The sequence below is a fragment of the Dermacentor albipictus genome, chromosome 2 (genome assembly GCF_038994185.2).
Source record: "Dermacentor albipictus isolate Rhodes 1998 colony chromosome 2, USDA_Dalb.pri_finalv2, whole genome shotgun sequence".
Classification (NCBI taxonomy): domain Eukaryota; kingdom Metazoa; phylum Arthropoda; class Arachnida; order Ixodida; family Ixodidae; genus Dermacentor; species Dermacentor albipictus.
This window is the reverse complement of record NC_091822.1, coordinates 210,136,247-210,161,751: the sequence shown is the minus strand read 5'-3', so window position 1 is coordinate 210,161,751 and position 25,505 is coordinate 210,136,247. Positions and strand designations below refer to the sequence as shown.

Genomic DNA, 25,505 nt, shown 5'->3' with positions numbered 1-25,505 from the left:
CATTACGGCTACATACGCTCCAGTTGCCGGGAAGCGTGAGAGACAGTCAGGGATCTTTGAGTGCTGCCACGTTCCACTCTTACAGGCGAAGCTTAAAGGAGTACTGACACAAAAATTTCAAGTCGAGATAACTTGTGAGATCGATTTAGTGGGTCACACACACATCGTGTGTAAAATATCAGCGGCGAATATCGCTTAGAACATATTTAAAATAAATTTTAAAGTACGTGCGCACAGCCAACCGTAAAACAGAGCACCTCGCGACATTGACATCACCCGGGTCTGTAAATAGCCAAGAAAACGCTACGTCATGTGGCTACGTCACGAATTTTCGTTAGCTGCCATGCGGCTTTACAGCGGGAGACACATGGTCCGATTTGGTGTCTGATCCGGCGTCCGACGCGCCGGAACGGCAGCCGGAATCGAGGTGTTTTGCCGTGCCGAAGCACCGGATCGGACGTCCGGCGTGCGACAAACAGGGCAGATTTTCATCGTCCGACGCGTCCGACAACCGCACTATAGAACCTTCTATAGAACCGTCGTCTGGCCGCAGCCAATGACAGCGCGGCTGGCATGTGACGTTCCCTCCACGGAGGCGGCGCTGGCTGGCCGGTTTCTCGCAGTGTTTTTTTTTTTTTTTACAGCGCAGCTCTTTGGCGTCCGTTCCTGGGTTTCGCGTCGGCGTTGTCGTCGGCCTCGTAACCAGCTCCGCCCCCCTTCGCTGGAGTGGGAGACGAAGGACGCGAGCCGCGAATGGCGGAGACCAATGAGAGCGGCCCCTTCAGTGACGTGCGCGCGCGATGCTCCTGTCATGCGGACCCTCCTTACGGCTCGATGCGCACTCGTGTCTGGTCTCAGCCGATCCGCTCGTTTCGTACTATCGTCTGCTCGCGCCACAGCTCTCGCCGCGCCTGTTTGGTTCTGTTGGGTCGGTCTCGTTCGCGCTTGTTTTGGTTGTTATTGTGTGAGATTGTTTCTTAATCTGATTGTATGCGCTATGCGAATTGTATAGTACTTTCTGGAAGCCATGCGGCACCAGCGATCACACTGGAACCTTTGACGAGTCATGTATAAACGCCGGCTCGCTTGATCCGCAGATCAGATTTTCGACCATTACCGACTCTGCTACATGTTTCTCTCAAATTCTTTGCTTCAAAATATCGCGAAATGGAAACACGTATAGAGCTGCGCTCAAATTTCGCATTAGGGTGTATCGTAATCGTCGGATAATTTTTTTCCTTGCCTGCTGCAGTTTGTTTCCGACACGAAATAGTTACCAGTTCAGTAAAATTATCTCGACGTGTGCCTGTTATTCAAAGCAACGCCTAGTACACTAGGACTAAGCTACTGGCGAGATCAGGAGACGCGACGCGAGGGCATTTCGCGGGCAGACAGCGCACACCGACCGTCTGAGCGAGGCTGCTCGCTTTGCTTGCACGTTTGCCCTTCGCAACGACTGCGTCGAGTAAACCAATTGTATTTAATTACGGGCGACCTGAGTGTACAGTGTTAATTGTTTTGGCAAACATAAGCGCTCTTCGACGAGCTCGGGTTGGATCGTAGGCGCCGTCGGCCGCGGCGTCTGCCTAGCTAGGCCTACCGGCCCTACCGCTGGCTGTTAGCGGAGTCGTCAGTGGACGACGCGCCGTCGTGAAGTGTTCTGTCAGTCGCAGGGGCATAACGTTATTGGCAGTGTTCGCGTAAAGCGACGCAGTGTTGTGGAGAGTTGTTTATATTGCGTTTCTCGACGTGGCTCTGAAGTCAAGCTGGAGGGCTGGATCTGGGCGGAGCTTACGCGCCGCTCAATCTTTCGGATGCACGCACCGTGTGTCCCGAATCATCGCATGCCGCATGCCGGAGCATGCGGCGCGCACGTCGGATCGGACGCCGAATCGTACCGTGTGTCTCCTGCTTACGTGCTCGCCGTCGCCGGCCGCAATATCCGAGTCGCTGCTCTCCAGTGGGTCAAACTGAAAGTGATTGGCCACGTCTAATACGGCGGCGACTCCCACATGCAGGAAATCGTCGCCGCTGGTCGACGAAAACGAAGACGACGACGACGATGATGGCGAGGACATGGCAAACCACGTGCAGGCGTAGCAGACGACTAGCAACACGAAGCTCGCGCGCCGCACGCTGGCTGCGCGGCAGAGCATACGTCATGGCTTTTTGCGAACACGTGGCCACTTTGTTTACACTCCCGGTGGACCGTTTCGTTGCTCTCTGAAACCGAAACTTGGACTGGTCGCTACAAAAAAGACTGCAGATAATTACCTGTCGCGCTCTGAAGTAAATGAGGTCTCGTGCCGTGATTACTGGGTCATTAACTACTTATTAAAGCAGAAAAAACCACATGGATTTTTTTTGTGTCAGTACTCCTTTAAGCGTCCTCCAAGTTTTTCTCTGGCCGAGTGGATTTTAGCCTGGCAGAGTTTTGGGCGCTTTCTGGTTAGCAGACGAGAAAAAGCAACAATGGCCGCTTGCCGCCGTCACTGTGGGTATCGACGATGTTATCGCAACCTCTCCAGAAAATACTTTTTTCTCGCCAGTGTAGGATACCGAGCAATATGCTTATGGTTCTCTGCGGACCAAGCGTCTCACGTTTACTTCGATATTTCTTCGGTAGCCACATTAGGTGCCCAAATTAGGCATTTCATTGCGGCCAACATGCTTTCATTTGCGTTCTTCATTTCGGTGCTCCCACCCCAGCAAAGAAAAAAAACATGGCTGCGGCGCAGCAAATTGTCAATTGGTGAAGGTTCGATTTTGTTACTTCTTCTTTTGCGTAATGGGCCACGGGACTCTTCAGTTGCCGCATACTCTTATATTAGCGCGCCAGCAATTATATTGCAGGAACCTGTGAAGAGCGAACCCCCCCCCCTCCCTCCCCTGAATGTAATACCCTCCTCATGAGGGCCTTTAGGGTAACATGAATGAATAAATAAATAAATAAATAAATAAATAAATAAATAAATAAATAAATATGGATACTCCAGGCACATTCTTCACGTCGCCGTCATTTTGTGCATAAAGTCCAAGGGGGATAATATCGTCACCGCGCGCCGCACGCTGTATGTGCGACTGAAAACGCAAGAGAGAGACGAGGGGGTTGAGCTGACGGTGGTGGCTGTCTTGCGTACACAAGGGAGAAAAGCGGGGAGGAAGCGCGCTATACATCGGGGGGAGTGGAGGGAGGGGGGAGGAAAGGTCTTAGGATTTTGTGATCTGTGAATTTATGATTGCGCAACATGTTTATTTGTCTTATTTGACGCGTTATGTACAGTGACGTTTGCTTGGGTACGTAGATTTATTGCAGACTTATACGTATACTTAAATATCTTGTTGCGAGGTTTTGTGCATAGATGCAGTGAACTTTGTTTTCAGCGACTTTTTTGGTCCTTTATCAAGCTGTACTTTCTCATTTGTAAACATTCCAGTGTATCTTCGCATTTTTAATGTGTACTTCCCAGAACTCCTGCTTTTTATATGTGCTCTCTGTTGCGGCTATAATTTCGGTGCAATTACAATGTGTGACCGGTGACAGCTTCTCCTGCGTAATACATTGGAACGAAAGACAGACTCACTGACATTTTTCCCTGGCCGTTGCATGTGTACAAAAATGTAAATAAGGTTCCCGAATAGCAAAGTTTCATTGAAATATTCGTCCACAACTCGTTCATTTCGTGGCCTTTACGTTTTTAATATCAGCGGCATGCACTGCTTTGCTTGTTTTCAACTGATGTAGTTCTGACGTTCGTGTAATATTTTCTTATGAAATAGACAGAAAGCATGGAAGCATTGATATCAGTTATTTCTGCCGCAATTTAGGGCACGTACGAATATATTCTTTTATCAAAAAATACTTACTTGTCTTGAGAGAAGACCACGCAGTGCAGGAGTGCTTCGTGTCGGCTCCTCTATTTTCCTATGTTTTTGGCGGATTATCGAGCTTCTCGTGGTAATTCTTCTTACCAGCGATTCGGCGGACTCTTCAGGACTCCCCCGACACCAAGTTTCGCCAGGTGGGCCCATCTTCTGGCCGATAAGCAGCGCCTTTTGTCCCGCCACGCAGGCGGGGCGAGCTAAGCCTATCTCCACGTATTGCCCGGCCGCCGCGGCGGCGGGGCCTGCCAAGCCTACCGTGCCGCCGCACCTCATTGGAGCTCCCAGACTCTGACGGCAAAGTGCCAGGCCTTTCCTGACGTTAAATGGAAGTTGTCCAGGTAGAAGGAACAGATATTAGGCCGGAAGATTTCGGCGAGGGAGCGGGGTGGTGCGATGTCTAGAGGAAGAAACAGGCGGACGGTGCGACCGAGTCGGCGCATAACCAGCGACGGACGGTAGCCACATCGACTACGGGAGTCACCACAGCGCAGTACAAAAGGAAGTACGCCCGTCAAGTGTAGCAGGTTGCCATGGCAACCCGAATGCCAGAGTTACCGCCGGACGATTACAAAATCGTCGTACGCCCCCGAGGCGGCTTCAACGTGCGCGATTACGGGACGGATCGCATTTACTGCTGCCTACGTAACGCGGCGGGTGTAGGCAGAGAAGCGGCCGGCGAAGATAGCATCTGCCTCAAAGTTAAACAGAAAGTGGTGGTGCTCAGCACGCCGTCTGAAGACAGAGCCAAACGCTACGGAGCCATTTGCAAGCTTTGCATCGGAGACCGAGTGTTCGAGGCGAATACCTATGAAGCCGCCCCGGAGAACACTTCCAAGGGCATGATTAGGAACATTTCCAAGAGCGAGAGCCCGGCAGACAGCATCGCTAATCTCGTGACGCAGGGCAACCCCGGAGTGCTGCACGCGAAACGCATGAGCAACACGGACACCATAATCGTTTTGTTCGACGGATTCCACGTACCGAGATACGTATATTACGGAGCTATGCTCGTCACATGCTCCCTCTACAGGAAGCAGATTGATGTGTGCTACGAGTGCGGAAGGCTGGGACACCGCGCCGACGTGTGCCCCAATCCCGACGACAAGATTTGCCGTGGATGCGGACGCAACAATCCGTCGCCTGACCATCAATGCGAGCCGCGGTGTCGACTGTGCGGCAAGGGACACTTCACGGGAGACCGCAGGTGCAAGGCGAGATACAAGACCCCATACATAGTCAAGCGTCGCCACCTAGAGCGAAACAGACAAGAAGAGGAAGAAGCAGCCACAGCGTACGGCATCCGTTACAACAGCAGCAGCGACTGTAATGGCAACGCCGGCTACTACCTCAATTTTCCAAAGATAGACCGTCATTCAGTCACCGACAACCGGAGAGGACGCTCGACTAGCCGCGGCGGGAAGGGCGGTGCGGGAAAATCCCGATCTCCATCCCGCTCTCGCAACCGAGCGCTGAGGCCGAGAAGCACGTCGATGACGCGCGGCGGTCCGGGCACCGCAGCAGTGGGCCACATCAACCAACAAGGGCAGCAGCAGCAAGGTCACAGGAGCACTGGGCAACAGGTGAGCTGGGCGGCTGTCGCCGCTTCTCCCGGCGGCAGAGGCGCTTCGGCGGGCCCACCGTCGGAGGCGGCGGTGGGAACGAGCTCGAGCGAGCGATAGAGCGAGTCCTAAAACAACGTTTAGAGCCATTACAATCAATAATTGCCGAGCTTAAACGCGAAAATGCGCTCCTTAGAGTGGAGAATATCAAATTGAAAGGCGAGGCTCCACAACCGCAGCAACCATCGCAACGTCAAACGACGATGCCGCCGTCGTCGGCGCCTCGGTCACCGACTCCATCACGGCCTGAGCCGGCCGGGATGGACACGGACAACGAGGGCAGCTCGAGGGAGACGGCGGATGAACGCGACGATCGTCCCGTTACCGCGAAAAGGATCGCACTAGATCCCGCAAGACCCGACAGCAACCAGGGATGCGGCCGTTATGAGAAACTACAGGAACGTGTAGACAACATCGAGAAAAACCTCGAGGAACGTTTTACAAGACAGACGGCTCATATGAACGAGATGTTCAATAACGCGCTAGCTAAGCTCTCTGAACAAATAACACAAATGTTTGCCGCGCACTTGGCGCGCATAGACGACATAGAAACGAGGCTGTCGCCAGCTGCAGGCAGACCAATCAGAACAGTGAGCAAGCCGTACGCTAGACAGCAACAACACAATCAGCAGCCGGGAGACGCCGGGAGACGCAACAAACGAGCAAGCGACCTTCAGAAGTTTGGTAACAGCAACGAGGCGGTGTACGTAGACGCGGCGCGATATGGAGGAGGGAGAAGCCCGCAAGCGATAGCGGTTGTAGACCGCTCGGGTAGGTGCCTCGCGAGCGCCACAGTTACCACGGGACACACGGAGGCGGCCGAAGAAGCCGCGATAGCCCTAGCACTCGTCGCGGTGCCGAACGCTGCGATCGTGATCAGCGACTCGCAGGTGGCAATCCGCGGCTTCGCCCGCGGTCGTGTCTCGCGGGAAGCGGCCCGCATACTCCAAATTTCTGACGACGGCGGCTCGTCATCGCCCTCGCAACCCCAAAATTCTACGGTCTTCCTCCTCTGGACCCCGGCACACACCGATGTTCCGCTCGCGGGAAACGAGGCGGCCCACGCCACGGCTCGAGGTCTCACACGCCGAGCCGCGCTGATTATGGGGCCGCCTCCACCCCCGAGAGCGGGGCATTGGATCTGCCGGATCGGGACACTACAGCAGAGACACAGCAACAAGAAACACACTGGGCGTGAGGCGATCGCCTAACCACGTTCAGAGACCTCACCCAACACTACAGACTCGAAAGACGCACATTCCCGCCACCGCACGATAAACTGAACAGGAACGAGGCCGTAACTTTACGCCTGCTCCAGACACACACCTACCCTAGCCCCGCTATCTTACACCATTGCTATCCGCGTTTGTATCCAACAGAGGCGTGTAAAACATGCAGACACAGAGCAACGCTGCGACACATGCTCTGGGAGTGTGCCGGCAATAACGGTAATCAAAGCAGCTCCGTTGGCGACGCGTCCATAATCGCGGCTGTTGCCAGAGTAGGAGAAGGCTCGAGCTCCGTTCTTCCCGCCGCCACCCCGGATGCGGGAGCCGCCGCGGACCTTCTCCGTAGGCGTCGCCGCCGCTGGGAGGCGGCTATCAGAAGTTCAGAGCTGGCAGACGAGCTCTGGGCCGTCCGGCAAGCCGAAGATGCCGCTCGAGTCCAAGAACTTCGAGCCGTCACCTGAGGCCACCACATCAAGAACTGCCGGACTATTCTTTACTAAAGTTTCTTCTTCTTCTGCTACTTGTCTTGACAGTCCGTAGCGTTCAAGAATTCGTTTTGCAGCACCTTTAGCAATGGCACTGGCAATGCAATTATTTATTTATTTAGATATACTGCAGCCCAAAGTAGGGCTATATCAAAAGTGGCAACATTCAACATTTCTATAGATTACACATTAAAACGCCCATAAACACAAGGTATGAATGATCAAAAAGAGGCGCTTTAGATGTTAGCGAAGTGCTTAATTACCAGTGGCAGCTAGGAAATATTTTAGCGATGGTGAACGAATGTTACAAGGTAGGGAATTCCAAAGCTCTATTGTACGGAGAAAAAAAACTGTACTTGAATGTCTCAGTAAAGGCATAAATAGGTGTTATGTTCAGGTGTGGGAGCTACAGGTGCAAGTTGCGTTAGTAAATGTGATACAGTTACAATCAGAAAGACCACAGGTGGAATTATTAATTGCATATAAAAGTTTTAAGGCTTCAATGCGATAACGTGAAAGTAATGGCTCAATGTTGAAAGATTGTTGCGATGTTGAGCTTGTGTTGGTGAGAAAGTGCTGCTGTAATTTTGGTAAATGAAACGGATAGATATTCGTTGAACGTTATTGAGCGAGCTTATTTCGCATTATTTGTAAGGGAACCAAACAACATATACATATTCTAGAACCGGGCCAGTTAGCATTTTGTATAATAGCAGTTTAGTATCGCAGGGGGTCTTAGCTGAAGTGCGGTGCAAACAACCTATTTTTTCAGTGCTTCCCCGTTTGCATATTCGATATGTCTAGACCATGTCAGATGTTCGGTTAGAATGACACCTAATTATTCATACTAAGACACTCGTTTAAGTTGTATGTCATCCAGACTACATTATTCAATTATATTATTCAAATACATTAGTCAATGCATTGATCAATGATCAAATACATTATTCAGGTATTTCATCCCTCGACGAATTCTATAAGGAGAAGGCCGAGCTGCAACGTGAGTCTCCCCCACCCCGAACTAAATTTCTGGCTACGCCCCTGCCTCCGACACAGAAGAGAAACTCTAATCTCCAAAGCATTCTTTCGTGGTGTCGTCAATGGAGCATGGAATTTAATACCAGTAAAACAGTATACATGTCAATAACCAAAAAGAAAACTTAAAATACTGTCATTTGTCTACAAACTAGGCTCCGAACTGCTTGCGGAAGTCAGCCAGTACAAATACTTGGGAATCATAATAGCCAACAACCTCAGCTGGAGTACTCACACCTCTAACATATGTAACTCTTCATTCAGGAACCTTCGCTTTCTCAGACATAAGCTAAAACATGCACCTCCTAGAATTAGGTTAACGGCTTATACATATCTAATTCGACCTAAACTCGAATACGCCAGCGTTGTCTGGAATCCCTATACAAAATGTAACATCGATGCTCTTGAAAAGATACAGTGTCAAGCTGCCAGGTTCATTTATTCAAAATATCGTACAAGTGATTCTCCCTCTAGTCTAATGACGTATCTCTACACATCTGACATTCATCTCTACAGTTGCGAAGAAAAATACGAAGACTAATATTTCTGTTTTCGCTCAAGAATAATCTCTTGTCTATAAACACAAATCCTTATTTAAAACCACTAACAGCAAGTGGAACACGGCATCGTCATGCTGAATCTTTAACACCTCATTTATTTATTTATTTATTTATTTATTTATTTATTTATTTATTTATTTATTTATTTATTTATTTATTTCACGTACTTTCAAGGCACGAAGGCGTTACAGAAAGGAGTGGAGTCAAAACAAGAAGTAATGCAGTAAAAAATACGAACAAAAAGTATTTAAAAAAATATTAACAAAAGGCATTGTGAACGGCGGTCTTGATGTTAGCAGGGTCGGTGATGAGTGCGATTGAGGCGGGAAGGCGATTCCAGTCCGTGCTTGTCCTGGGGATGAATGAGTCACTGTACCGGTTAGTATGGCACAATCCAATACGGCACACCCGAATTAACCTTTTCAAATATTCTTTCTTTCATCGCACCATAACAGATTGGCCTAACTTTTTCACAGTTATATAATGCTGATTTTTTTAGACTATATAAGTATTTAACATCACTGGCATTACTGTACTGCGCATTTATACTACACTTGTCTGTTTTCTTGTGTTAGGTTATCCTGTGTCTCGTTGGATGCAGTGACGGCCTCGTAAAATGTTGTTTTCTTTCGTTTTTTTTTCGTTTGTGTATCTGCGTGTGTGACATACTTTTCACAACTTGGTTGTGTTTGAAGCGCGTAAAAAATTTTATATCATTGTGTTGCTATGATTCACTGTCCTGCACTTGTTGCTATTTTCTAATATTTGTACGGTTCGTGCCTTTTTCTTTTCATTTTTCTGCTTTTACAATAATTATTCATCTTCGTTTCTAGGTACCTGATCGTGTTATATGCTAATATTTGTACGCGTTCCTTGGATATACTTTTATTCATTTTTGCCCCTCCTGCTCGGGCCCTCTTTCGGGCCATTCTGTAAACAAATACATAAGAGACAAGTACAGGTTGGAAGTTTTCTTTACGTCAATATTCAGAAGGCAAGCCGGTTTCTGGCTTAGTAAAGTCTGCTGTCGGGTTAGTTGGTACATGGCTTTTAAAAATGGTTCAGGAGCAAAAATTAAGACGCGGACAATCGAATAAAAGATATGGATAGTGCGCCTGTCCATGTATTTTATTCTGTTGTCCGAGTCTTATTTTTTGCGCCTAAACCATTTCAAAAAGCCAGGTTTCTGGCACCACGTGTCTGCATCTTCCACACGTGGCACTTATTGCACTTTCATTTATTGCTGGTGGTACATCATCTAATGCAAAAATTCTTTGTTCTACGCAGTTGAACCTGCATATTTTTTACCACACCCATAAGTTCTCTCTGCTCTACTTGTACAGGTACCACCTTCAGTACTCGTATCTGTGCTGTGCCTTCGTTAGCGCAGTACATGTTATGAAAGCTGTGAATTCATAAAATAGAAAGTCTATCCAATGTATCTATCCAATGTAAACAAGAAACCTGCAGACGTGGGCGTCATGACAAAACAGCTGAGGTGGTGGCACTGTTCTACTTGTTCTCACTTATGACAGCACAAGTGTTCTCAACTGTACTGTAGCACGGTTGTGACTGATATGCTCACGAACGCTTGGGTCACTCACATTTCAAGGGATGAGTCACGGTTGCATACGTGCAACATCTTGCTCTGCCTATATTACGACGAGCAAAACGAGAACAAGGTAAAAGCGGGAGCCAACGTTTGGAACAGTACAGTCTCTTTCAAGGCGACAAATGCTTTGCTCGGCCCAGTATATATAGATAGGGTTCTTCTAAGGGGAGAGTGCTTAAGGCGGTTGGTCGAGGCAACAACAGAGGGTGTGTTAGCGGCGAGGGTGTATAATTGAAAACAAAGGTGTGCTGTGCACAGGACCGGTGACACGGCCGTGTGTCAGCCGGCGTGTCAACGGCCGCATGCACAGCATCACACTATCACCTGCTTCGCTGGTGGTCGTCACCTATCGTGTCTCTGAAAGAGACAATAGAAGGAGCGGCAGGAAACGGTGCTCGTGAAAAAAAAAGAAAAAAAATACCGTAATGGAATAAATATATAAGTAAAAGCAAAAAAAGGGAAGAAAGGACGAAAAAAAGGAAACCACTAAGCAACCAAACTAAGTGTTGTTGCCTATAGCTTGAAATTTCGCATAGCGAATAGATTCTAAAGCTCAATTTGAAACGTTTATGCCTGTCTTTTGCAATGCCTTGAACTTATAAATAAGGTATTATTCTCTGTATTTTCTTTCTCGTTCAGAACGGAAATTTGACTTTAAGGTGTACAGCTTTAGTTCATCAAAGTTAAGACCTGCTTGGTTGAAATGTTCGGCAAATGGCTTTGGGAAGCATTTTAGCTGCGTCCGCGCAGTGTCCGTTTAATCTCGTATCCATCTTTGAACACTGACCAGCTGCGGAAACAGTTTTCTAAGGAGTGACGTAATGACTTGGGTCTCTTCAGTTGGAATGCATTTCCAGTCTCGTCACTATTGCGGTATGCATTGTTATCTTGTGCATCTTACATCAATAACACTTCTTGTATGACCACTGTTTTTTCTTACCGATATGCATTGGCCACATATGACGCATTCATCTAAGGTGTTCCTTGCGCTTGTGTATGTTTTTTGTTACATTTGCTCTCTACAAATGTTTCCCTTTTACTTGTTGTTTTGCATCTTGCTCCGTTATTTGGTACTGGTTCGTATACTATTTATACTGAATTCTGTACCCCTTACTCAATGCCCTTCTGGGCCCTGTAAGGTATCTTGAATAAAGATCTCACGTTCATTGATTGTGCCGTTTCACCGATATATTGTTTCTTACAGAAGCATTCAAATCACATCCTAACTTGTACGAGTAATACCTGTGTCACACGGGCACATTTGGAAGGCCTTCCAGTCGACGGCCTTCGAAATGCCACAACTCTATCGAGTCAAAGGAGTTGTCGCGCTGCTACACGGCACTTTCGAAAGGCCGTTGCGTGGTTCAGGCGTTTCTCGTAAAATTGTGTGGCGCTGCGGATGTTTACTTTCGTTTTCATGTACCGAAAAGTTAAGCAGCATTAAAACCACTTAAGAGCCCTATCATTTCTTTTATGTTTGTTTATGCATTTAAAGAAATGTTTATACATTGCCATACATATATGTTTAGCTTTTAAGTAGTTGAGTAGCGAAACTGCGGCAACATTTGCGTCGCTGCATGTCGCTGTTGTCGAGAGTATGTGCAGATCGCGCATATCAAGTAGCAAAAATACTTTATTGAATAATTAATAACACTCATATATAGTACTTTTAGAACATTTTGGTTTGATTTGTTCTTTCCAACCGATAGTACGAGCCCACTGTGAACGAGAGGGCATGTTCGCACTGTTTCCGTTTCCGTTGCTCAAAGGCCATCGAGATTTCGATAGAGTTGTAAGGTGCTCCGTTGACTCGATAGAGAATTGACTCGGCGGCCGTCGAAACCGCCCGTGTAGCAGCTCGAACTTGACCTTTGAGCCAACTGGCTATCGGTTGAAAGGCCTTCCAGACGCCCGTGTGACACGGGTATAAAGCTAGTTTTGACTTTGTGTGTATAACTATTTGCGGTGTTCTTAATTTCAATGTCACTTTGAACGTGCCTGCAGGTTTTGCACATGGGGTGACAATATCCTTTTATTACAGGGCAGTGATGTTGGCTGAATTTTGCGTGCACTAACATGTCTAAAGTTTCTGTTGCGGCGATCGTTAAAGGGACACTGAAGTGAAAAATGATTTCTTCTGCATCAGTAAATTACCATTCTACAACACCAAAAACACCACTCTTACAACGATAACACGTTTGGTAAGCCATAAAAAGCGCAACAACGAAATACGGGTGGCGACGCCTACTTAAGTTCCCGCACCTGGGGGCTGTGACGTCATGGATTTTGATGGCATCTTCTAGGGCCTACTAATTATATATAGCGGTACAAATTCACTACAATGTGTCCTAAAGGAAGCAAATATTAAACATGGCAAGTTTCGGGAACCTTTATTCAGCCAACGCGACCCAAATGCGAAAACATACTTTGGAATCCCTGACGTCACGGTGACGTACCGGAGCTGGGGTTTCGGCGCGAAATTCAAATACTGATACTTGGACCTTCATTTTCTCATCTAATAATCAAACACTATCTTTGAAATGACTGCCTGCAGGGTTCTCAAACAATGCTTCATTAATCTAAACTGATTTATTGTTTCGCTTTAGTGTCCCTTTAACCCTTGGTACATCCGGGAACGCTTTTCTCAGACACTCACTACTTGATAATATTGGGTGGTGTTTTCGGAGGATGTTGTTTATGTGTGGTGATCCATTAGAATACATTGTTATAAAGGTTGGCGGTCTGTCAGATTCAGGTGTAGGCTGTTTCTTAGCTAATTCCGACTGTCTCTCCAATCTTGACGAGACATCATAGGCTCTGTCGAGAACAACTTGTGGGTAATTTCTTTCTGCTATCGTTGCTTTAAGGTAATTTAGGTGGTGGATATAATCGTTGTCTTCGCTGCAGATTTTTCTTATTCGCTTCACTTGTCCGACAAAAATTCCTTGCTTGCAGTGTCACAGATGGTGACTGCTGTAGTTTAAATATTGCTGGCTATCCATAGGCTTCCGGTAAAGTGTCTTTCTCAGTCTTCCGTTTTCTATGTAGACCATCGTGTCGAGGAAGCTGATGATGATGGTGAGAGTGGTGAGCAGTAAATATAATACTCGGGTGAAAGCGACTGGAATGGCTAATTAAGTAGTGAACTTGCTTGTGCCGTGTTCCCATATTATAAATATGTCGGCAGTGTAACGCACATAGGTGCGGAGTCTTAAAGGGCAGGATTTCAACAGGTCTGCTTGAAGCTGTCCCACGAAAATGTTCGCATACTTGGGAGCGAATGATGTTCCCATGCTAGTGCCGAAAGTTTGCAGGTAGTGAATAGAATCTAATTAGAAATAATTGCAGCGAGAGAACTTGAATACTGCTTCCAAACACGCAGTGAATAACATTGTCTGACCCCTTCCTTTTTAGGGAACTGCCTACTTGCGGAGAATTAAGGTAGCTGTGTGTCACGATCCGCCCGGGTTCGTGAACAAGGGAAGCTTAGTGGTGATGAACGATGACTGACCCGCGAGCAGCTGTGCTCGTCGATGTTTATTGGGTGCGGTGCCCAATGTTGCCTACCGAGCAGTGACGCCCAACAATGATGAGTTCCGGTTTACTCAGGACTGTGGGATGCCCATGGAATATTTTTTAGAACTTTTGTTGTTTTACATAGGTAATACCGTTGTAAAATGGGGTAGTTCTACGTATGTACGAAAATTGGGAGTTTGCATTGGTTCAAAAGTAGCCCCAGTTTTGAGTGACATTTATCTAAGTCGCGTCAATAGAAAACTACAAAACAATCTTAAAGAATTGGCGGTGCATGCGTTTAGGTACGTAGATGACTACCTGGTGTTTTGTTCTCGCGATAACTACACGAAGAAAGCTACGGATATCTTAAAAGCTTTTAGAGAATGTGGTGGGGGCCTAGGTTTCACGCTTGAGCTTATCCCGGGCAACAAATTACAGTTTTTAAATATGTGCATAACGTTCCAGAATGAGCATGTCTGTTGGCATTATTCGCCTAGGGCTAAGAAGCCACTGCTTGAATTTTCTTCTTGTCATTCTAAACGTGTTAAACAGGGGATAGCTTATTCAACTCTTAGGTCTGTTTTTCACAACAGATAGAAAGGCTTGGAAAGGCTAGCTATACCGTGCATTTATTATCACTAACCTGCGAAGAACTTTTAAAATGGGTAAAAAGCCCCGGTAAGAAACAAGAAAAACAGAAAAAAGAAACAAAGTTTGCTGTGGTACCCCATATACATAGATTATCCCATGGTTTAAGGAATGTGGCCAATAGGTATGACGTCAATACAGTTTTCTCGGCCCCTCACAAGTTGTCTAACATGTGCCCTATGATAAATAGGAAACTTGAACAGGGTGGCAAAAAAAGAAAAGATGACTGCGGCGTTAAACATGTGTCCCCTTAAGCGCCTTGCAACACCGGTATAGTTTATCAGATTCCACTCGAGTGCGGGAAAGCTTACATTGGACAAAGCGGCAGGTGCATTAACATTAGACTAAAGGAACACAAACATTCACTAAACAACCCTAATGCATCACATTTAGCGTCACAATGTTTCAATTGTGGTTGTAAACCTTTCTTTGAAGACACAAAAATTCTTTCCAGACATAAATGCCAAACCACACGGGAAATTGTCGAGGCATTCCACATCAAAAGATTAGGAGACACTTGCGTTAGCCATGCATCGTTGTCTCTGTTAGATTGCGAATTTCAGTACCTTCGCAATAATACATGTACTAATCTGAAGTATTCTTTTTTTTTCCTTCTTTGACTTCCATACCTCCTGATATGTTTGACTGATGTTTTTTACCTTGTCATGTTCATATGCTGCGGTTTTTGCAATCACCTATATATATGTTCTTCGTTTTAATAAAAATTGAGTATAGAGTTAGCACTCGTCTTGTCTGTTCCTTTCTGTGTCCGTGTTCACTTCGCGCTACTAGCCAAGATCATGTTACCTACCAACTCGCCTAACTGTCTATCCTTCTGCATTACATTTCTTGTGCACAGGGTGTCAGGATTGGGGGCTCAATCCCTTCGTCCGTGGTCCTTTGCCAAGATTGGAGTACGGCATGAATTCGAAGGTAGCTGGCCCATGCCGTCGTCCAACTTATTTACGCTGAGATCGTTGATGAAGTGAAGAACTGCTTCTCATCGAGAACGAGGAAAAAGGGGTTTATTTACAGAAAATTAACTCAGTCTAACATGACTGTTTGAGAAAAATAGTATTAGTCCAACAGGACTGCATGAGAAAAGTGAACCAGTCTAACATGACTGCTCAAGAGAAGTGTGTCCAACAATCGCACAACCACAGTTTTTATACACTCGATCCGCTGGTCCTACGACGCGGCGGCTGTTCGTTTACACACCACCAACTCGCAGCTGCTCTGAAGACCAGTTTACAGACACAAAGGCACACACATTCCGAAGCCCAAGCGACGGCGTTGAAGGTGGTGCCGTTCCGGAAAATCGACGCCGCTCGAGGGACGCTCGTTGTTTTGCAACATGCGGAACCGTGAGAGCGCAAAGATAAGACGTTCCCGCGGTAGCTTCTTCAGGCGTGTCAGATCAGCGCCGCGTTGAGGAACTCGGGAATCATTGTCCACACACCAAACTCGTCTTGTCACAATGTCGAAGCGGGCTGGAGGAAGGCGGCGGATTCCAGCGCAAAGGTCGCTTCTTTGAACGCCTCGCAGCTGCAGCGGCGGAGAGCGGGAGGTGCGCGTCTTGCACCCCTTGTCGTAATCGGGTTGCAAGGTGACAATCTTGTTGTGCAACCCGCCGTTCTTTACAGCGCCTCCATGGCCCCAAAAGTCTCGACTGTCTAGCGCTGACAACCGCTAGGCAGGAAGAGAACTGCTGCTGGTCAGGGGGGGATTGATGTCTTGGCTCGCAGCGACCACTTGTGCATTGATGTCACCGCCCCAAAACATCCAACAAGGACAGGCAACTGCAAAATGAACCCCACAACACGGCTCTGCGCCGAGATGACGTGCATTGGCTCTCACTTTAGACTCGCTAGGCTTCAAAAAAAAACAACAACATAAGTGCAGAAACAAAAAAAATGCTGCATTTCACTATGCCAATTTCTGAAGCAAATTCCTGCTGACAAATTCAGCAATCATGGAGGGAATCCTGCTAAATGAGAGGGGACCTTCTCCGCTTAATAAAATTAACACTAGTAACCCTAAAATTTAGGCGGGACCCTCAAACGCAGAATTCAAATTAGCCTGCTCAAACCATCCGCATTGCTATGCAACTTTCCCTCCTTATATCTAACGGAGAAGTTGTACTCTTGGAGAGTGAGGCTCCATCGGAGCAAGCGGCCGTTTTTGTGTGACATTTGATTGAGCCACGTCAGAGGACAGTGGTCGGTCTCGAAGATGAACTTCGCTCCGTACAAATAACACGACAACTTCTGGGCGGCCCAAACCAAACAAGCGCATTCCTTCTCTGAAGCGCTGTAGGCTTCCTCTCTTACATTTAGTTTACGGCTGGCGTAGAGGATAGGATGCTCCTCGTTATCGTCGCCGACTTGACTAAGTACCACGCCCATACCTCTGTCGCTTGCGTCGCATTGAACTATGAATTCCTTTGTGTAGTCTGGCGCGCGAAGCACAGGGCGAGAAACCAATAGCGTTTTCAAACTTTGGAAAGCGTTCTCTTTGTCCTTATCCCAGTGTACGTTACTCGGTGCTCCCTTTCGGAGGGCGTCTGTTAATGGACTTGCCAATTGCGAGTAATTCGGAATGTACCGTTGATAGTACCCCACAAGTCCCAAAAATGAACGAACGTCCGTTTTCGTGCGCGGCTGAGAAAAATCTCCAATCGTAGCTATTTTCAGCTCAGCCGGTCGTCTCATGTCCTGACCGACAACATGGCCCAGATAAGTAACCTGCGAACAACCAAACCTACACTTTTCTGCTTTCATCGTTAAGTCGACTTTAAACGTACGAAGCCTCGCATTCCTGTCGTAATAGACTTTGGCGTTCTTTTGAGCTCTTGCCATGTTCTTTCCGACTAGTTCTTGGGTTGCGCTTAGGCGTTCCAGTAAATTTAGCACGTATTCAAGCACGGTTGGACTCTCCCCTCTTTCCTCCCACATCTCTCCTAACATTCTCAGTGGAGAACGGAGTGTCCTCCCATACACTAGTTCTGCTGGTGAGAACCCTGTCGCCTCATGTGGAACCGTTCGCAAAGCAAACAAAGTTGCCGGCAGACAGTTCTCCCAGTCCTCCTTGTGCTCGTAACAGAGCGCACGCAAAACTCGCTTAAGCACCGAATGCCACCTCTCTACACTGTTTGACTGAGGGTGATAGACAGAACTGTGTATTAACTTTACCCCGCACTTTTGCAAGAATGTGGAAGTCAGTGCGCTCGTGAATACTGACCCTTGATCTGCCTGAATTTCGGCTGGAAACCCAACTCGTGCAAACACTGTCAAAAGCGCGTCTACTACTTCAGTGGAGCTGAGCTCTTTCAAAGGGATTGCTTCTGGAAACTTGGTAGCCGGACACAGCATGGTAAACAAGTACCTGTAGCCTGATTTTGTTTTTGGAAGAGGCCCTACCGTGTCTATTACAAGTCGTCTGAAAGGCTCTGTTATTAAGGGCACTACCTTCAGTGGAGCTTTCCAAGTCTCTCCTGGTTTACCAGAACGCTGGCAGGCGTCGCATGATCTTACAAAGTTTTCTACATCTTTGAAACAGCCAGGCCAGTAGTATTCCATAAGCAATCTTTCCTTTGATTTGTTTATGCCTAGGTGGCCGGACCACCCATTTCCATGACAAAGACTCAAAAGGTCCTCCCTATACTTAGTAGGTATGACTAACTGATCTAAAATCTTACCCTTTTGATCTCTGTAATGCCGATACAACAATCCTCCTCTCTCATGTATCGTTACGTTGCGCCTAGCAATACCTTCTTTAGCTGTGTCACGTAATTTAGCTAAGCTCTCATCATTCTTTTGCTCGGCTGCCAGTGACTCTCTATCCACGCGTAAGAGTTGATCAAAGTTCTTTGAGGCCGGTGATAATAACGACCCTGTCTCGCTTGTGAGCGCGTCTGCTTGCTCTTCCTGCAGGCTAGAACTCTGACACTCTAGTGCTACGCTCTCATTGAGCTGGTCAACTGGCAGGCTCTCCTCAACTGTTCTTTTGTCCCTCGGGCCTAGCTCGGATTCGGGTATTGAAGCTATCCCCTTTTCTGCTTCAGCTGGAGGAGCTTGAGCATATTCAGCCGAAAGCGCCGCGATCTTACGAGCTTGGCCTCGGGTCAATGCCTGTACTATGCCCTCTCCTAGTTTGAGCCCTCTGTCACGCAGTAACTGATTCGAACGATTCGAAAAGATGTAGGGATACTGCAGTGACAAAAATTTGGAAACTGCAGCCTCAGTCTCTAGCTCCCCGAATGGTCCACTGATTTTGACTTTGGCCATGGGCAGACATACGCTGTGTTCTTCTACAACCTGTTTTATCCATGCTACTTCTCCGGTGAAGTCCTCTACCATCACGTAAGACGGATGGACAATGTCCAGCGTGGCGGCACTGTCTCTTAGCACTCGGCATGGTTTTCCATTAACTTGCAGGTCGTGGAGATATGGACTTAAAAGTTCCATATTCTCATCCTTTTCCTCCACGTAGGAAAAAACTACGCTAGGCTTCTCGCAGTTTACAGCTATATGTCCCAGTTTGTGGCATTTGTAACAGCGAATTGGTCTAACAGATTCGAATTTTCTTTTCTGTTCTTTTTGTGTGGTTTCTCCGTTAAGTTTCTCCTCGCTCTTTTCTGCGGGCTTTTCCGCCATGTCTACAGGCTCGGATCGTCTAGTTTGCGCACCCTTTTTGAACGGAAATGGCTTCCGCGGTCCATTTCGACCGTCCCAGTTTCCCTCCTCGGCGTTCAACTTTCTACGGGTTGCGTACTCTTCGGCTAATTCAGCCGCCCTTTCCACAGTGTTTACATTACCTCTATCTTGCACCCACAGTTTCACAGCTTGGGGGATGGTTTTGTAAAACTGCTCTAGACACATGCATTCAATGATCATGTCTCTGCTGTCGTACGCTTCCGCGCTTTTAAGCCACTCGACTAGGTTGGCCTTTAAGCTATATGCAAACTCCGGATAGCCCTCGCTATCTTTCTTGCCTGTGCTCCTAAACCTTTGCCGAAAAGCTTCGGCTGAAAGGCGGTATTTCTTCAGGAGACTAGCCTTAACTTTCGCATAATCATATGCATCCTGCACACTCAGTCTGGCGATTACTTCCGCCGCCTCACACGGCAACATAGACAGCAACCGCTGTGGCCATGTACTCGGACCGAAGTTCATCTTTTCGCAAGTCCTTTCAAAATTGCATAGGAACAAGCCTATGTCGGTCCCGACCTCAAATGGCTTTAATAGCCTGTCCATGCGGTACGATTCTGCCTCACTTGATCGTCCCAGAGCGCCTTCACTTCCTTGAGACATCTCCAAACGTTTGCTTTCAAGTTCCAGTTGCATTTTTCTTAACTCGCGATCTTTATCGCGTTCCTCCCTTTCTTTATCGCGTTCCTCTCTCTCTCGTTTTTCTCTTTCTTTTTCCCGTTTCTCTCTCTTTTTGAGAAGTTCCAATCCAATTTCAATATCTTGCTCACTGGCCTGATTGGAAATTAGCTCCAATAATTCCGATTTGAGCATTTCCTTGCGTACATCTAGGCCCAGTTCCTCACCAACAATCAACAACTCGTCTCTCAGCAGTGTCCTTAACTCCATGACTGCTGCTTTACTGCCTTGATTCTGCTCTCTAAATCTAGCTAGGAAAACACAACCTAGCTAACACACAACAATCTAGCTTCCCTACTGTTCTAAACAGAACAACCACAAAATGAAGCCTAGAGAGTCAAAGCAAAAACCAAGCACTCACCACAGATACAGCACCATGTCGCAAAGTCCATCTCACCGCTGTCAGCCAGTTGTCAGGATTGGGGGCTCAATCCCTTCGTCCGTGGTCCTTTGCCAAGATTGGAGTACGGCATGAATTCGAAGGTAGCTGGCCCATGCCGTCGTCCAACTTATTTACGCTGAGATCGTTGATGAAGTGAAGAACTGCTTCTCATCGAGAACGAGGAAAAAGGGGTTTATTTACAGAAAATTAACTCAGTCTAACATGACTGTTTGAGAAAAATAGTATTAGTCCAACAGGACTGCATGAGAAAAGTGAACCAGTCTAACATGACTGCTCAAGAGAAGTGTGTCCAACAATCGCACAACCACAGTTTTTATACACTCGATCCGCTGGTCCTACGACGCGGCGGCTGTTCGTTTACACACCACCAACTCGCAGCTGCTCTGAAGACCAGTTTACAGACACAAAGGCACACACATTCCGAAGCCCAAGCGACGGCGTTGAAGGTGGTGCCGTTCCGGAAAATCGACGCCGCTCGAGGGACGCTCGTTGTTTTGCAACATGCGGAACCGTGAGAGCGCAAAGATAAGACGTTCCCGCGGTAGCTTCTTCAGGCGTGTCAGATCAGCGCCGCGTTGAGGAACTCGGGAATCATTGTCCACACACCAAACTCGTCTTGTCACAATGTCGAAGCGGGCTGGAGGAAGGCGGCGGATTCCAGCGCAAAGGTCGCTTCTTTGAACGCCTCGCAGCTGCAGCGGCGGAGAGCGGGAGGTGCGCGTCTTGCACCCCTTGTCGTAATCGGGTTGCAAGGTGACAATCTTGTTGTGCAACCCGCCGTTCTTTACAAGGGCTCTTTTCAATGTGAACGCTTTAACCTTTCTAGTGAAGCCAATGTTGCTTCTTTGATTGCACTAACAGTTTGCAAAGCCAGAACTGTGGCATGGTACAGCAGAACCGGCATTTGCACTCCGGATATTCAAGCAATCTTTGGAAGCATGAAACCTTCAACAGGACACTCCCGAAGGATGGCCCGGATTCTGAACTCGGAACTCTGGCGGCCAGTCCGTTTCTTCAGGGACAGGCTACTGGTATTGTGCGGGAGAGCCCCATCTGCGGAAGGCCAACGACGATGTTTTCGGGAATGGATTAGGATCGCAGAGCAGGCCACGGAATTTCTATGGGCTCATGCCTGTCTTTCGTTACCGAAGAAGGATAAGACTACGCGGGACCAAGGAAAAGTGCTTTTGCTCGGCGGTCAACAACTACCAGCAAACATCGAAAGCACTCTGCGCAAGGCACCAAAGTTTGCCTGTGAACCTGATTTGTCAACTCCGGAAAAGGTCAGCTTGTCTAGATCCATTTCTCGTTGGGTCACTGAAGACTTTCGACCAAGGTGTGTGACTGCGTGCGTTGATGTGATTGCGAGGAGTGTACCTCAGCCCAGTAAGTCAGACAAACATAACTGGTGTGTCGCGTTTTTTCGTCAAGCATGAGCTCAGGTAGGTTACTGCGGACAAAAAAGGTTTCTTTGTTGTTTTTCCTGAAGAATTGTACGCACAAAGAGCTAAAACCGCTATTGACAAAAATTTTGTTCGAAAAATTACCAATTTAAAGAAAGTGAAGAAAACTGCAATTGATTTGCTTGAGAAATTTGATCTGTAGCGCCTCATGTCGGGAGTTAAACATTCCAAGGGTCTGCACCTCGACATATTTTTTAGTGCTAAGACACATAAGCCGGAAGTTCCATTTCGACCCATTATTTCTGAAAAAGGAACGTGGCAGTACACTGTCTCAACTTTTTTGCATAATGCACTGTCTTCAGTTCGTCCTAATGACCCCTTCCTGATAAGACATTCGGAAGAAATCGTAGCCTTCCTAAGAGAAAATAATCCAGGTAAATGCTCGGCTATCAGTGTTGATGTAAAAGATCTTTTTTATTCGCTTCCGCAATCGGAACTACTGTGTAGTGTTAAAGAAGCAGTGACGCCCAACAATGATGAGTTCCGGTTTACTCAGGACTGTGGGATGCCCGCGGAATATTTTTTAGAACTTTTGTTGTTTTACATAGGGAATACCGTTGTAAAATGGGGTAGTTCTACGTATGTACGAAAATTGGGAGTTTGCATTGGTTCAAAAGTTGCGCCAGTTTTGAGTGACATTTATCGAAGTCGCGTCAATAGAAAACTACAAAACAATCTTAAGGAATTGGCGGTGCATGCGTTTAGGTACGTAGATGACTACCTGGTGTTTTGTTCTCGCGATAACTACACCAAGAAAGCTACGGATATCTTAAAAGCTTTTAGAGAACGTGGTGGGGGCCTAGGTTTCACGCTTGAGCTTATCCAGGGCAACAAATTACAGTTTTTAGATCTCTGCTTAACGTTCCAGCATGAGCATGTCTGTTGGCAATATTGTCACGTGGTCGTGACGTCAAAGAACACAGCAGCAGTACTGTAAAAAGCAAAACTAGCTTTTATTGGGCGAACCTGTGCCCACAAAACAGGCTACACTTAAAGCACAACGAGAGCGGCGAACACAGTCGGCGATCGTCGAAAATCTGATCAGCGGGTCAAGCGCGTCGGCTTTTATAGAGCAGTCGTCGAATGTTCCAGACTAATCGTTCGGACCCGCGAGCCTTCCACAAGGTTCTACACCATTCGCGTCAGGCGATTAAATCAGATAACATAACGTTCGGCGACAACAGACAGCGGATAGAAGCATCGATACCTTTCCAGAAACTTCGGATACATACAGCAGCGTCCCACGCTGTGCGATTACATTTGTTAGGCGGCGAAACGTGGTTGCCCGATAAAGGTAAGTACACGTGTCAATATTCGCCTAGGGCTAAGAAGCCACTGCTTCAATTTTCTTCTTGTCATTCTAAACGTGTTAAACAGGGGATAGCTTATTCAACTCTTAGGTCTGCCATTACTAAGTCATGTCCGCACAATATGCGACAAAGTTTTTCACAACAGATAGAAAGGCTTGAAAAGACTAGCTATCCCGTGCATTTATTACCACTAACCTGCGAAGAACTTTTAAAATGGGTAAAAAGCCCCGGTAAGAAACAAGAAAAACAGAAAAAAGAAACAAAGTTTGCTGTGGTACCCCATATACATAGATTATCCCATGGTTTAAGGAATGTGGCCAATAGGTATGACGTCAATACAGTTTTCTCGGCCCCTCACAAGTTGTCTAACATGTGCCCTATGATAAATAGGAAACTTGAACAGGGTGGCAAAAAAAGAAAAGATGACTGCGGCGTTAAACATGTGTCCCCTTAAGCGCCTTGCAACACCGGTATAGTTTATCAGATTCCACTCGAGTGCGGGAAAGCTTACATTGGACAGAGCGGCAGGTGCATTAACATTAGACTAAAGGAACACAAACATTCACTAAACAACCCTAATGCATCACATTTAGCGTGACGATGTCTCAATTGTGGTTGTAAACCTTTCTTTGAAGACACAAAAATTCTTTCCAGACATAAATGCCAAACCACACAGGAAATTATCGAAGCATTCCACATCAAAAGATTAGGAGACACTTGCGTTAGCCATGCATCGTTGTCTCTGTTAGATTGCGAATTTCAGTACCTTCGCAGTACATGTACTAATCTGAAGTAATCTTTTTTTTTTTCCTTCTTTGACTTCCATACCTCTTGATATGTTTAACTGATGTTTTTTTTACCTTGTGATGTTCTTATGCTGCGGTTTCTGCAATCACCTAGATATATGTTCTTCGTTTTAATAAAAGTTGAGTATAGAGTTAGCGCTCGTCCTGTCTGTTCCTTTCTGTGTCCGTGTTCACTTCGCGCTACTAGCCAAGATCATGTTACCGTACCAACTCGCCCAACTGTCTATCCTTTTGCCTGCTATTAAATTTAACTATGACTACTGCTAGCCTCTCAATAATCGCTCCAACAAACATTAAGCTTCTGGCCTACAAAACATTTGTGAGACCTATTTTAGAATACGCTAACACAATTTGGCTTCCTTACACAGCAACTAACATAGCTAATTGAAGCCGTACAAAGAAAAGCCGCAAGGTTCATTCATAGCAAATATCGTTCTACTGACTAACCTTCGCGTCTCTTAGGTTTCTCAGGCCTCAACACATTATCGACGAGAGCAAAACAAGGTCGACTAAAATTCCTGTTTCAATTTCTGCATCGTCAGCATAAAATTGATGTCACCCAGTACATTTCATATTCGCAATCTAGAATAACACGGCATCAACACAAGCATACGCTAACCGAGTAATTCAGGTGCTCATTCTTTCCACGGGTAATCAGAGAATGGAATGAACTTAACTCGTCCTTAACAGTCACAGACTCTTTCCTCCTGTTCGTTTCGCAGCTGGAGCTCATCACAACTAATTATTAACGACTTCTAATGTTTGTTCCCTATTTTCTTTATGTTAAACTGACAGTACTTAGAAAAAATTGTATGCACTTGTTTGTTCTAAAATATTTCACGTTTTTGCTTTGTCTATGGTGTGCGACGGTTGTTCATATTATTCTGCGTTGTTTAGTGTTTTATTTGTATACCTTATCTACCTTATCTCTTGTATTTTGTTGAATATCGTTGCTTTTTCATTCTTTGTGTGTTTATGTATGGAAAAGAAAGTGTTCATGTCCGTCTGCTAGGCTCTCGGCTGAGAGCGGCAATATTGTAAAATAAATAAATAATAAATAAATGCTGCAGACTTCGTGAATGTTGTCCGTATACAAGAGCTCCTCCTCGCCCCGGAAGTTCCGAATGGCCGATGAACTCAATTCGCTGGCCATGAGAAACGCTGCTGGAACATGCAGTGTACTTGTGACAAGCCTCGTGTGACGATTTTCTGGAACCCGGGCCCTGGAGAGCGTACGTAAAACAAACGAAAGAACATAGCGCTGCACCACGCGCAAGCGCAGGCTCTTCACCTCTGACTCGCCAGGCTATTACTATGTCAAAATCAACCCTGGTGTTTTTCATCCTTTTCCCAATCTTGATAAAGCAGTTCCAACCACCTTTCTAAACAGCTTTCCATATCTCCTCGGTTGCCGACAAGGCCAGAGGGGTATTGTCCTGGCAAAAGAAACGGGAGAAAGTTAAAGAAATAATGAAAACAACTTTTATAACTATACACAAGCAAAGTTTTGAAACTACAAGTATGATTTCCAGCACATAATAACCCTT

The 25,505-nt window shown here is 46.6% G+C and overlaps 1 protein-coding gene and 1 long non-coding RNA gene across 5 annotated transcripts in view; one reads left to right on the top strand and one right to left on the bottom strand.

Moving 5' to 3' along the window:
- The window catches only part of LOC135896741 (acidic phospholipase A2 PA4-like), a 307,060-nt gene that overhangs the window by 171,619 nt on the left and 109,936 nt on the right, over nt 1–25,505 (bottom strand). The window contains exon 2 of one of the 4 annotated variants that reach the window (XM_070534674.1): nt 9,002–9,165. The exons of the other annotated variants lie outside the window; for them this stretch is intronic. Within the exon in view, the coding sequence (XP_070390775.1) occupies nt 9,072–9,165 (94 nt within the window). The 3' untranslated portion in view covers nt 9,002–9,071. Of the gene's footprint in view, nt 1–9,001; nt 9,166–25,505 lie in introns of those variants that run through there. 4 annotated transcript variants of the gene reach the window in all.
- Nucleotides 1–25,505, top strand: part of LOC135896743 (uncharacterized) — a 76,603-nt gene that overhangs the window by 19,918 nt on the left and 31,180 nt on the right. The window lies entirely within an intron of this gene.